This window comes from Protopterus annectens, chromosome 6.part0, assembly GCF_019279795.1.
Source record: "Protopterus annectens isolate FY-2018-M chromosome 6.part0, PAN1.0, whole genome shotgun sequence".
Classification (NCBI taxonomy): Eukaryota; Metazoa; Chordata; order Ceratodontiformes; family Protopteridae; genus Protopterus; species Protopterus annectens.
In genome coordinates this window covers 1,719,285,929-1,719,298,976 of record NC_056737.1, presented here as the reverse complement: position 1 = coordinate 1,719,298,976, position 13,048 = coordinate 1,719,285,929, and the positions used below count along the sequence as shown (strand labels likewise).

At 38.2% G+C, this 13,048-nt stretch overlaps 1 protein-coding gene across 2 annotated transcripts in view; it reads right to left on the bottom strand.

Moving 5' to 3' along the window:
• Positions 1 to 13,048, bottom strand: part of ALS2 (alsin Rho guanine nucleotide exchange factor ALS2) — a 2,167,716-nt gene that overhangs the window by 221,194 nt on the left and 1,933,474 nt on the right. For both annotated transcript variants that reach the window (XM_044075110.1, XM_044075111.1), the window contains one exon: positions 5,620 to 5,748. In XM_044075110.1, coding sequence (XP_043931045.1) covers positions 5,620 to 5,748 — 129 coding nt within the window. The remainder of the gene's footprint in view (positions 1 to 5,619; positions 5,749 to 13,048) is intronic.

Here is a 13,048-nt window from a genome sequence, read left to right as displayed (position 1 = left end):
AACTGAAGTTTAATGCTTTCTAACTGTAATTTGATTTTGAATGTTGTCTGTTCTTTGTGGAGCTTTTCTCCCCGGGCCTCTACTGAAAATGAACATATATCCAGCTAGACTAGCCCGGTCAACAAATGTTAAATAAATAAATAATACATTATTATATGTTTGACTACATTTCATACTTAAACTGTTAAAACTCGACTGCTATAAAAACGTGCTATACAGTCATGTTTAATCTACATAGCTCTGCCTTGATGTACTGAATTACGTAGACTGCCAAGGACATAATAATGCTCAACCCAATAGCTTAAAGAATGAATACATTCTGGTTTACATTTTGTGTTACTTAATGAAGAAGGCTGGTGCGCAGCCGCAGGTAATTTTCTTTTTATAAAAAAAAATATTTTAGTTTAGCACAAGTTCAAATATTAATATAAATAAAACACTATTGTGCTGCTTATTTTGTGTTTCATGATCATATTTTGGTTGTCTGTTCTTCAGTTTGCATTTAAAAGTTGGTATCCCACAATTCTGTTGGGAATGGGTGGGGTTACATAATTGTGTATGCAAATTTTATGTTAATCAGCATACAGATTTGTACCTATTTTTCATGGGCCTTTGTCCAGATTTTTGATGATTCCAGGTTGAGAGGTATGGCCATGGTCTTCTTATTTTACAGCCTGTCCCAGCTTAATCATTACATAACCTATATGCCCTCCCCTGTGCTAAAGCCAAATGTCTCCTACTTTGTATCAACACCACCTCATATCTCCCTAGGGATTAGGGTTAATGGGACAAACCCAGTCAAATACAATAAATAAGGAATAGTCATGAATGACTCAATCCAGAGAAGACTACAGCAATGGCTATATGTGTGACCCAGAAGTCCCTGCGCTGAAGTATTTTCCAATTACTGTCTATTTTGGAAACAAATAAGAGTTTGTGTCTAAATTTCAGCGTATGGGTAAGAGCCTAGATAGGTAGACACTAAAGACCAGGAGTCACCTGCTATTAAATGTTTTTTATCATCATCATCACAGAAATGAAGTCCAGATAAAACTTCAATTCCAACAAAGGACATGTTTATGATTTTTTAAGGTCTGATTTCCTTGTCTGGACTACTGCAATGTCCACTACTTTGGGATGGATGAGGAGGACATGAGTAGTATAGAGCTGATGCAGAATACTGTAGCATCTCTTTTAACTGGGGACAACTGGTACTTCTATGTGACACCTTACTGTGCACTCTAAACTGGCTACTGGTAAGTCAAGGAGGGCATATAGGATTCTTGCCCTATATGACCTGATACTTCCTACAATAAAAAGCTGCTAGTGCCTTACCAGCCATCCATATTCATCTATTCTGTGTGCAAAGAAATGCTCGTGATTCCAGGATTTTACTTAGGAACACTCAGGGAGGGAAACAAAAAGATGCTGCTCCTGTGCTATGTCTTGAATTAACCATCTTGACTATTAAGCCACTCATGGAGGAATTTAAGAGGTCATTAAAGACTTTTGTGTGACCCATTTGAAATGATTACTTCACATTTAGAAAGCAGTTAATTTGTCTGTTTTATATTATGTTTTGTTATTGCCTACTGGCACTGCAGGCCAGTGTTAAACTTATTTGCATCATGTTTGCATTTTGATGCTTTATATTTTGTGTTAGTTTCTACTGCAACAAACTTTTGAGTAAGGCTCTAAAATAAATGAGATTTCATCTATTCAAGCACTCTGTAATGCAAGAAGCTAAAAGCCTGGTAACTGTGCCAAGAACAGGGCCCCCCAAGAAGTTGCTGTCACACTACCCGCAAGTAGAGGTATTCTCAAAGTAAGATGGTACCACTTCCTCCTTAAGTACATGATGCTCCAGCTAAAAATGCTTAATCAGAGCAACACAAAGAGGATACCACTTCCTCATTCTGCAAGACTGTGTGTGTGTGCTTCTTAAAAATGGTTGAGAACGCAAACACTTTGAATGCTTTGCACAATTTCGATTTTGGCAAATAAAGTCTGTCAAACTTCTGCTGTAAACATTTTTCTTTTAAATGCAAATGTTACAAAATTTCTAAAAAATATATTACTATAAGTTAGACGTTTACTGTTGCATCTGTTCAGTGCTATTTATCTTCTGAATAGTTTTAGTCTGAAAGTACAAAACCATGATCTTAAAACCCCTTAGTACAGTCAAATGTAACTCTGTTCTGCAAGTAAAGAATCTGGCTTTATAGAGGACTTAATAGCAACACTCAGCAAATAATCTTTGTAGTAACAATTAATGCTTCAAAGCAAACTCTAAGCAAACAGAGCTGTTATTTTCACACCAGTTGAAGTGACTGAAAAACATGTACTACTTGTTTAATAATTACAGCCATGACTCAAGAAAAAAAAGATTTCACCTTTCTAACACCACTGTTGCCTCAATCTGCATAAACATCATACACATTTATTCAACAGAGTACAGACTGCATTTTTGACAGAATACAAAAAAATGTATGCAGCATTAGAGAGGAAACACATTGTGAAACAAAACAAATAATACACAGTCCCATGAGAGGGGCAAACCATTGTTCTCAAATTCTTATCACCATAGCTTAACACGCAGTATACTACCTTACATTTTTACACCTCTCTCTATCTAACCATACTGCCGAAGTCCATCTTTTAAGTAAACCAGCATTCAGGAACAATAACATGTTTTCTAACGTGTTAGTATGCTGAAGCAATGCAGTGCAAATCTGTTTTAAAACTTAACTTTTACATACAAAACAATGTCATATGTCTTTGAACTGATCCATCTACTCTGCCACCAGTGAGTGCAAAGGTCTGGTGATATAAGATGGTGGGCTAAAGTTAATACACTACAAACTGAAACCTGCAAATAAGGGGTGGACTACCAAAATTCCACATGACTGCTTTAAACAAAAAATGCATTTAATCACATCAAGGAAAATGACCTCCTAAAACTGGCAATTGAGTTTTACTTAATTAATACATTCACACACCTATAGCACCCTTTTAATATGCCTCTAATCTGACAGCCATAGTTCCTTATGCTTTCATGACACTGTCTGGAGCAGGCTTTCTTAACCAAGTGACTTACCTATTTATAAAGTATAAGAAACAAAGCTGCACCAAGATTATTTGTCTGGAGTGCTCTGCAATAGGAGTGTTAACTTTTGTTTGTCACACATTTTCATAAAGTAGTACATGTTAATAAGGGATATATTGGTAAATATCATAGAAAAACAGAAAAAAACATTGTTACTGCCCCTGCAGAATGCACTACAATGGAGGCACTGTTAGATTTTAGTCATTATGAAGATATCCAGTTCTACCATATGTACATTACTATTCCAAAAACCAAGAAAAAACCTTAGATATGTTGAAAGAGTCTGTGATACTTGCACTGTAAGTTATACAAACTAAGAGATGAGTGATACTTATGTTGTTAGGTTCACAAGTGGTTACCAGGCTTGCGGAGGACCATTGAGAAGCCCAGCCCAAATTCCCAGTTGCCTCCAAGCACTGTTTGGGTAAGTGACTTGCTTAAGGTCACACAGTAGGCAAATGAGAGCTGATACAATCAAACCCTGTACCACAGGGACTACAGCTCACAGCCTTAACCTTCTGCACCAATTACTGGACAGTTATTTAGTTATGCAAACAGGTATAACTTTCATATTGTATAATCATCTCAAAAATAAGCACTCAAAAAGGAACTGCTTGCATGAAATCTCAAGCCTAGCTTAAGAAAACTGCTGTTGATACTGTGTGTAAAGGTTTGATGGTTTTCAAATAAGAAAAGTTTACTTTTGTCACCCTTTAACACGTCTCCAGCTCAGCTCAGGCTGCTCAGTATTGTTCTTAATGCTCCTCTCTACAGCCCCCAGGTACTCCCCCCCCCCCCCCGGGATGGGACTGACTTGGCTGTCATTGTGTTAGGGAAAGTGGAACCACAGAGTATAGCTACCAACCAGCAGCATTATATATGTTTTCCTACAGGTCAGTGCTTTTCTCTTTACAAGTCCTGGCTCCCATATGGTGACTTTGTATCTGTCAGGCTGGGGTGACAATCAGGCATGGTATATTAGGAAGCATCTTCCTTGGGCATTTGAAGCGGCCCTGGATCTTTGACCTTCTCACATTCTCAGCCTCACAACTGCTCCAAGCCCTGGCCTCCGCTAGTGCTTAAAGAGTGGTCCACTTGCACCACCATGGCCCTGTTATCCCAGGATAAGTATGCCCTTCATCCATGCATCAGTCACCAAGAGTCAATAACTGATCCTGGTTTGTCTGGGCTACAGTCAGGGTGTCATCCCTCTATGCTACTAAAGTCGCTTTCAAAGTACAAACAGTCGTGAAAACTTAGAGAAAAATATTAAAAAAAGTTACTGTACTGATATAAAGAATTTGAATGTATTGACTATTACCACTGTAAAGAAAAGTTTTACTGAACAACACTGCTACTTGCATCAATGAGAAAAGATTTACTGTTTGCAAGATATTTATATCTGTCTGGATAATATTTTTTAACACGTTTTTTCAGAAAATACTTGGTAATCCAAGGATGCATGTTGGCTGCAAGATATGTAGCATTCCACACCTGCTGGGTATGACTGAGTTACAGAGGTTAAACAAATACACCAAAGATCTCATCTGGTTTCTCCACAGCTCCAGTACACAACTTTACTATTTATTCCATAAATGCAAAAAGCAAAATTAAACAAATACATACATTTTTCTAGGTGATTTTAGCCACCATGCCTGCTGACCATCAATCCTCCTGCCACTCAGACAGTGTCCATTCATTCCACCTGATGCTACGGCAAAAGCTGTTTGGGTTGATGGGAACAATTCAGTCAGTCAAAAGGGTGCGTTGCATTCTTGGTAGTATCCCAGAAATTAAAGCATTCTGTACAACATAACTCCAATCCCTGGGAGGAAGGTGACATGTAAACTTCAATACTGTAGTGGTCCACAAATGCCCTTGTCTTGCAACTGCATGCTTATCCACACTTGCTGTGAAGGATATCATTCATCAGTGGTTTGGTAAGTTCAAAAATCCACCTGCCAGGTCACTCCTCTGCATCGCCACACCATGAAATGCTAGTGGCAGTTGTTGTAGTCATATCTGACCCACTCATCCTCTTTCCCCATGTCATCAAGTGTTCAAGCAACTAGTCAAACTCTGGACACCTAGAACATAGTCAGGGATTTATCCCCCTTTACCTTCCACTCTATTACGCTTTGCAAATGTAGGTAGGTAGGTAGGTTATTCTCCCAGAAGAGATTACTTACACAAAATTTGGACACAGGTTTTAAATTTTATTCCTTTTCTTATACAACTTCTCTCCAGGCATAACTTTTTTATATGCATGTAGGCATTCACACAGACACTAATGTGCTCAGAGTTTGCAGAACCAAAACCTACAAAACTTTTGTGAGGTAGCTATTAAAATTAAACTTATTTGTTTGTTTCTTTTTTTTTTTTCTCTGCCAGCTAAATAAGCAGTAAACATTTACTGAGAATTCTAGCTGGAAAAGCGGATATGTATGAAAAAGGTTCATATTCAATTGCATAATTAGGAACATTTAATATAAAGAGCAACAAAGGAAAATTACCCAAATACTGGGCTTTCAGAGCCAGAGTCTTTGACTGAAGTCTGCAAATACAGGTGTGGATGTGCATCTGCCTCAGATGCTGTGCAAGTAATTACACTGCCCTCTTCTGGAAGATCAGGGAACAAGAACCTAAGAAGGAACAAAGATTATTATGCTTCTGTTAAACGTGCTTTCACAACAACACAAAGGGTTAACTACCTATTTTATAATGTGAAATTGTTCAAATGCAACTTTAACTGAAAAATGTGACAAAAACATCTTGTATCCAATTAGTAAAACTGTTTTCTTGTACCTCAAACATTTTATCATACAGGGGACCATGCTCATGGCCCATGTACTTACGTAATAAATTTCTGGCTCACTGCACTTGGAGGGTAAATAAAATCTCCATTTGGAGCAATCAACCTTTGATGAAATGGGTGAAAACCGTAACTGAAAAACTTTTTTACCTATTGTTATAGTTGCTTAAATAATCTACTTTCAGTCATCACATAAAATATAAACTCTGCTGTCCTGGTATGAAATAAACGCATTGTATGAACAAGGACATGATGAAACAAGCCATGATTTCCAAAGATAACACAGTAATGAGGGAATTTTAGGAGCCAATTCTCTCTATATGTCCAGGGAGACAAATTGTGAACTTTACTGCTCTTCTGAATTCCATTAATACCTACCATGTTGTTGTTGTCTTTCGGCTTTTCCCAGTTAGGGGTCGCCACAGCGGAACTCCAGTCCGCTAATGATTGGCAGTAGATTTTCACGAATGCCAAGGTGCCATACCAGCAGTAATTCAGGGAGATCAAAGGTTCATAACTTCTGCATACATGGGGCTGTCCAGTGTTATCAAACATGCCTTCCAGATAGATGATCAAGGGCAGTGTTGCTAAAAGCCACTCGCTCAAGACCATTTGATCAAATCTCACCATGAATAAAAGTGCAGTTACTAAAATGCATTTCTGTATGCTTGCACATGTCACTGTCATTGGAGGTTATAGGTTAGACCTGAGACTGGGTTCAATTTAAGGATTAGTGTTCCCACTAAAACTGGAGGTTTACAGTTCCACTGTTCAGCATGGAGATGCATCACACTATTCAGAATTACATCACTCATGGAAGTAAGTCATACATATATCCTTAATGAAGATTACTGCACACCAAACCCTGGGTGTGTTACTGGACATTGAAAGTGGGGATAAGGTAGTGTACAAAAATAAGTAAATAAAATAATCCTCATAGTTAACTAAATCTTTGCCAGTGTGAGCAAGTGCTTGTCCCAATGTATAGGCAGTAAACAAGCCAGTAGACCAAGAGAAGGACTGACAGTTGGCAGGTAGCAGGGGAAAAATGTCAAAAGAAAAAACAGATGAAAGGTTTGCCACTCACATGAATTTCAGCAAGCCCTTTGGTGCGATAAAATTACATCTGTGCTTCTATAATCTATCCTTCTGAGGATACACACTACTATACAAGGGTCTAATTTTGGCTTAGTTTTAGGATCACACAGTGCCACCACTCAAACTGAGTGGGGTAAATGAACTTCATCCACCCTAAGACACAGGAGACCCTCACATATGGCTAACAGTGAATCTCTACCATTAAAATCTATTCCTCTGCCCCCACACCCATAATCTCTACGTACGTCCTGCAAGGATGCAAAAACTCAGTAAAAGAAATGCAATTATTTTTTTTTCTGTGAGTAGATTCAACTAGGGAGATAATATATTTAGAAATCAGGGGTTGGGGCACACCTTTTTAGGACCATACTTTATTATTACACAGGAATGTAACTGATGGTGGAATGGTGACAACTAGGAAACTGACCACCATAAACGAGGTGAAAGCAGACCCCTACATAAGGCATATATTACGCTTAACAGTGAAATAAATTACAAGAATGCCTTCACAAAGTGCCATGCACTTACTGAATGGAGGCTGACCCAACCATTAACAGGAAAGAACTCAGGAGATGGGACCGTCCTTTGTTTATGATCCTTCTGTGACATCACCAGTCAGAGAATGATGAAAGGTTTGTGTGTCTGTGTGTGTGTGTGTGTGTGTGTGTGTGATGGTTTAGCTACAAAGTTGAGAATTCTGAACAGTCCCTACAGATTTTTCTTGCTGACTACATCCCGATGTCCACTAACACTTTTACTGAGGTCAAATATGCATTAGACCTGTGCATAACTGAACAGCACACCGAGCACAGTTAAGTCTGGTCTCAAGACAATACAAGTTATGTAGTATGAGAACACTTGCGGATAGACAGAATACTTCACGGCACTCAGTACAACAGATGCGTACTGTGCACAAGTAATGTCAGCCTTACATTACTCTTTTAAACAATAATAGCAGTACAAGGGCACAATGGACAAAGTTACAGTAGGTCTACTACTCTATTACCGATATATAAAACATTAGTCTTGTGTAAACGCATGTTTCAGGAGGGGCTTGAATGAAGCACTTTTAAAAGCCATGTTCCTCAATTTCATGCAGGTAAATTAAAAGACTTGTTGGAAAGAGGGCTGTCTCACATGGTTTTCATTGCAGAAATAATCCATGTGCTGTGTGTTATTACACTGCCTGCATGCTCTGCATGCAAACCTCCTTGCATTCTTCTTGCATGTGTTTCTTTTCTACAATTGAAAAATGGTTCTCTGATCGTTGCCTTCTCCTCAGCCCCAAGAAAACCAAACTGTTACTGTTCTCACCTTCCCGTAAAGGTACACCACTTAATTTCTCTCTCACATCAACTGATTGCACTCTCATTTCTCCTGACTCAACTACAAAATTACTAGGAATAATAATTGACAATAATCTAAGCTTTGACTCACAGATCAACAACACAATAAAAGTAGTTAACAAAAAAATTGGTTCCCTTTACAGAATCAAACCCTTCCTTACACATGAAACAAGAACCATCTTAGCTAGATCTCACCTTATCTCAACTCTTCTATATGCCTCCCGTATCTATACTAATCTCTCCAAAAGCAACCTTAAGAAACTTGCTACATCTTACTACAATATTGCTAGATTTGCTACAGGATCCCAGTTTCGTACTCACCATTGCCTGAACCTAAGACAACTAGGCTGGCTAGAATTTCCTAACAAATTAATACTTCAACAGCTCTTAATAGCTCACAAAGTCCTTTACCAACCAAGTAAAATACCAATACTCTCTAACCTTGTAACACCTTACAATAACATGAAACAGCTACGCTCCTCTAAAAAACTACTGGTTCATACCCCCAAACTTAATAACTCAGCTGGGGATTGCCTCTTTTCCAACTCTGTTGGAAAAAGGTGGAACAAACTACCCTCTGATATCACATCCTTGACTACACTCTCACTTTTTAAAAGACAACTGATTATACATCTCAAGAGTCAATGGCTTTGCCCCTGTACCAACCCAGATTAACCTTCCCCTTACTTTGTCTCTTTTCTCACCCTTTACCCTTACAACTTTCCTTTACATTATATCTATGTAAAGGATTTTATCTCTTATGCACAGTATGACCACAAAAAAAAAAAAAAAAAAAAAGATTTTTATTATTATTATTTCTTTGTTTTAGACTTTTACACTTTTGTATTTCTCTCTGTTTGCTCCTATCATAGTTGTACATAATAACTAACCTTGTTTATTAATTCTAATCATGTATTGCTTATTGCTGTATAACCATGTAATATTCCATTGGAGCTTTTCTCCCCGGGCCTCTACTGAAAATGGACATATATCAAGTTAGACTTGCCTGGTCAACAAATGTAAAATAAAATAAATAAAATAAATTATTACCCACTCTCTGAGTCATGTTGGCAACTGATCAACTATGAATAAGATAATTGCAACAATAAAGACCCTTCCCCTTAGATGAGACACTTCTATGCTATAAGCAAAGTCAGTTCTTTTCAATTCCACATTGATTGGCCATTGATTACTTTCATTTGTGAGCTGTCAAGCACTGTTAGGGAAAAAAAGGAAAAGGCAAGGAGCTCAGAAAGCATCAGCAAAGTTGCCAGCAGTCAGTCGTAAGAAATAGATGGCTGGGATTCAACACACTGCAGGTGAAAACAAACAGAGCTACAGCTATACGGTTTAAGTTCAGCAAGTAATATTTTATGGAAAATGCATCAAAAAGGCAAACATAACCCAATCAGTCTCTGTCAAGTAGCTGGGAAAAGAAAAATAGATCTTCCGCTCCTTAAAACAAGATGAAGAAATATGCCCTTCTGAGCTGTATCTTAAAGTATCTTTGCTAATCATTTAAAAAAGATTTACAATTACAGCAAGACTGCATAAATATTAAAAAGTTATGTTTTCTTAATACAGAAAACATTAAAGATGCAGAATAAGTGGCTTTTTCCATCGCAGCAGGAAAAAAAAAAAGACTTCGTTCTACTGCTGTACAAGAACAAAGCCTTGTCTATGGCTCAGGTGAAGACAGTTTGAATAGTGGCCTAGGCACTTGGTCGAGATAGCATGGAGGAAGAGAGGAGTGATTTGGCTTTGCCAGCTCACCTTCCTTTGTTGAAGAGAGACATTTTATTTATTTAACATTTGTTGAACAGGAAAGTCCGACTAGGTTCCACAGATCCTGTTTTCAGCGGAGGCCCGGGGAGAAATACTCCAGACGCATGTTACGTGACTGGGTGCTTGATCCCCAGTGGAGACAGGAAATCGCTCCCTTCCAGGGAGCAAAGATGTCTTGAGGGATTACACCAAGTATGGAAGTGAGTGATGCCCCTTCTGACCCCCACAACATACTATAACATGAGGCGGTACTGCATAGGATTATGACCTTAAAGCACAAAACCTCCTACCCTCAAAGACGTGATGGCTCTGCTCATTTCCGGCTCTCAGGAGGAATGAGTTGGCCATATGGATCTTGTCTGTGAAGAAAACAAATGAAGTAATAAAAGAAGCAGAGAGGCTGAGTAGCATGATGGTCACCCCGAGTGGGGGAGGGGAGATTTGGACCTTACTCCTGCTAAACCAAGGACAATTAAACATAACGGTACAGTTACACTTCTTGTCTTTTAAGGCAAATATCTCATAAAACTAATTCAGAACTAGACATTTTTGGATGGAACATGTAACATGAGTCAAAAAATAATGGACATGCTGACCAAGAATCAAAGTACTGAAAGCTACATGCAGACCATTCTGATGAATAAACTATGGTTTATTGACCATAAAGTGTAAACTGATATCACACAAGAGTGTATTCTTGGTACGATAACCCTTGCTACGAATTGGAATAAAACAGTACATCAGGATCAAAACCAGACAAGAGTAAAGCGTTACTTAGGATATTTTTTTCAGTATCAATACATTTCTTTATGAAATAACAAAGATAGCCTTTTAAAAATTGCAAAGCACAGATTACTTATGTGCTTTTATTAAAATGATGTATCCAGTGCAAGGTCTACACAGACAAAACAGTTAACTCAATTCAAAAGTCTGGTTGCACTAGAGGTCCAAAAAACACCAGTCTCCATCTGCTGGACAAGGTAAGACATGCTACACTAACTGTGCAAAGGTTTCTTTTGCAATGTATGTTTTTTTAGGATGCTTACATCAAATAATGGCTAGACATTTGTCTTTTTTGGGACTAAAAAACAGGACCCCTTCTCCTATGGTAGGACTAACCTCTTGAATGGCTCTTTTGCAAATGTATTGATACTGAAAAAAATATCCTAAGTAACGCTTTGCTCTTGTCTGGTTTTGATCCTGATGTACTGTTTTATTCCAATTCGTAGCAAGGGTTATCGTACCAAGATTACACTCTTGTGTGATATCAGCTTACACTTTATGGCCATCTCTGCATCTCTCTCATTTCAACTGATATTTCCAACTACCGCCCTATTGCTCTACTCTCTCCCTTATCTAAGATTATGGAAAGATGTATACACAAGCAACTGCTTGACCATCTTCTTCAAAATAACTTACTCTCCAATACCCAACACGGTTTTATACCTTCCCATAGTACCACCACTGCCCTCCTCTCCTTTACAGACACTATCAACAAATATCGTAACCAAAACACCCTTTCCTCAGCACTTTTCTTAGACCTGTCCAAGGCTTTTGACATGGTCAACCACCAAATACTCACACACATTCTTCAATCTTTGTCACTTGAAATTCAACCTATTAACTGGTTTAAATCCTACTTAAATAATAGACATCAAGCAGTACTCTGGAACTCCACTCTATCTTCCCAGCTACCAGTTAACATTGGTGTCCCCCAAGGGTCCATTCTGGGCCCCCTTCTATTCTCTTTATTTATCAATGACCTCCAACAAGTAGTCCCTCAAGCTACATGCATACAATACGCAGATGATTCTACACTAATTTGCTCAGCAAAATCTGTCTCTGAACTTCACTCCCTTACTCAACACATTTTTAATTCTGTAGAAGAATGGTTTTCTCAACGCTGTCTCCTACTAAACCCCCCAAAAAAACAAACTCCTCCTCTTCACACCTTCCAGTAAATCTCCCCACATAGACTTTACAATAACATCTAAAAATGCCACACCTATATCACAAGATTATACTACAAAACTACTAGGCGTTACCATTGACAACAACCTTAACTTCGATACCCACATAAGCAACACTTTGAAAAATATTAATAAAAAAATAGGCTCTCTTTACAAAATCAAACCTTTCCTCACTCCAGATTCTAGAATAACTATTGCCCACTCACATCTTATCTCACCCACTTATACTAACTTATCAAAAAAGAATCTGTTTAAGCTAGAAAACTCCTACCACAGCATAGCCAGATTTGCCACAGGCAACCCTTTTAGAACCCACTATTGCCCACTCACATCTTATCTCACCCCTTCTCTATGCCTCACCCACTTATACTAACTTATCAAAAAAGAATCTGTTTAAGCTAGAAAACTCCTACCACAGCATAGCCAGATTTGCCACAGGCAACCCTTTTAGAACTCACCACTGTACTAATCTAAAACAACTAGGTTGGCTAGAATTTCAGCAACAACAAAAAATAATCAACTAAGCATAACCCATCAACTTCTATATCAACCTAACAAAACACCTATACTATCTACTCTTATTCACCCCTACCACAACCTAAACTCCCTAAGATCAGCACACAAACTTCTTGTAAATATTGACAAAGCAAACAACAAAGCTGGAGACTCCCTCTTTTCTAACACTGTTGGAAAACACTAGAACCTCCGCCCCTATGAACTTTCTTCTATTCCCTCAAAATCTCTCTTTAAAAAGAAACTTAAACTCTACCTTAAATCACAATGGCTGTGCCCCTGTACTAATCCTGACTAACTTTAGCCCCCGACACCTGACTACATTCTACATCTTTTAGACCACTATATCTACCTCATATTTACATCCACTGATTCTATATCTCCTTCTCACTATCTACATATGGGGATTTATATGTGT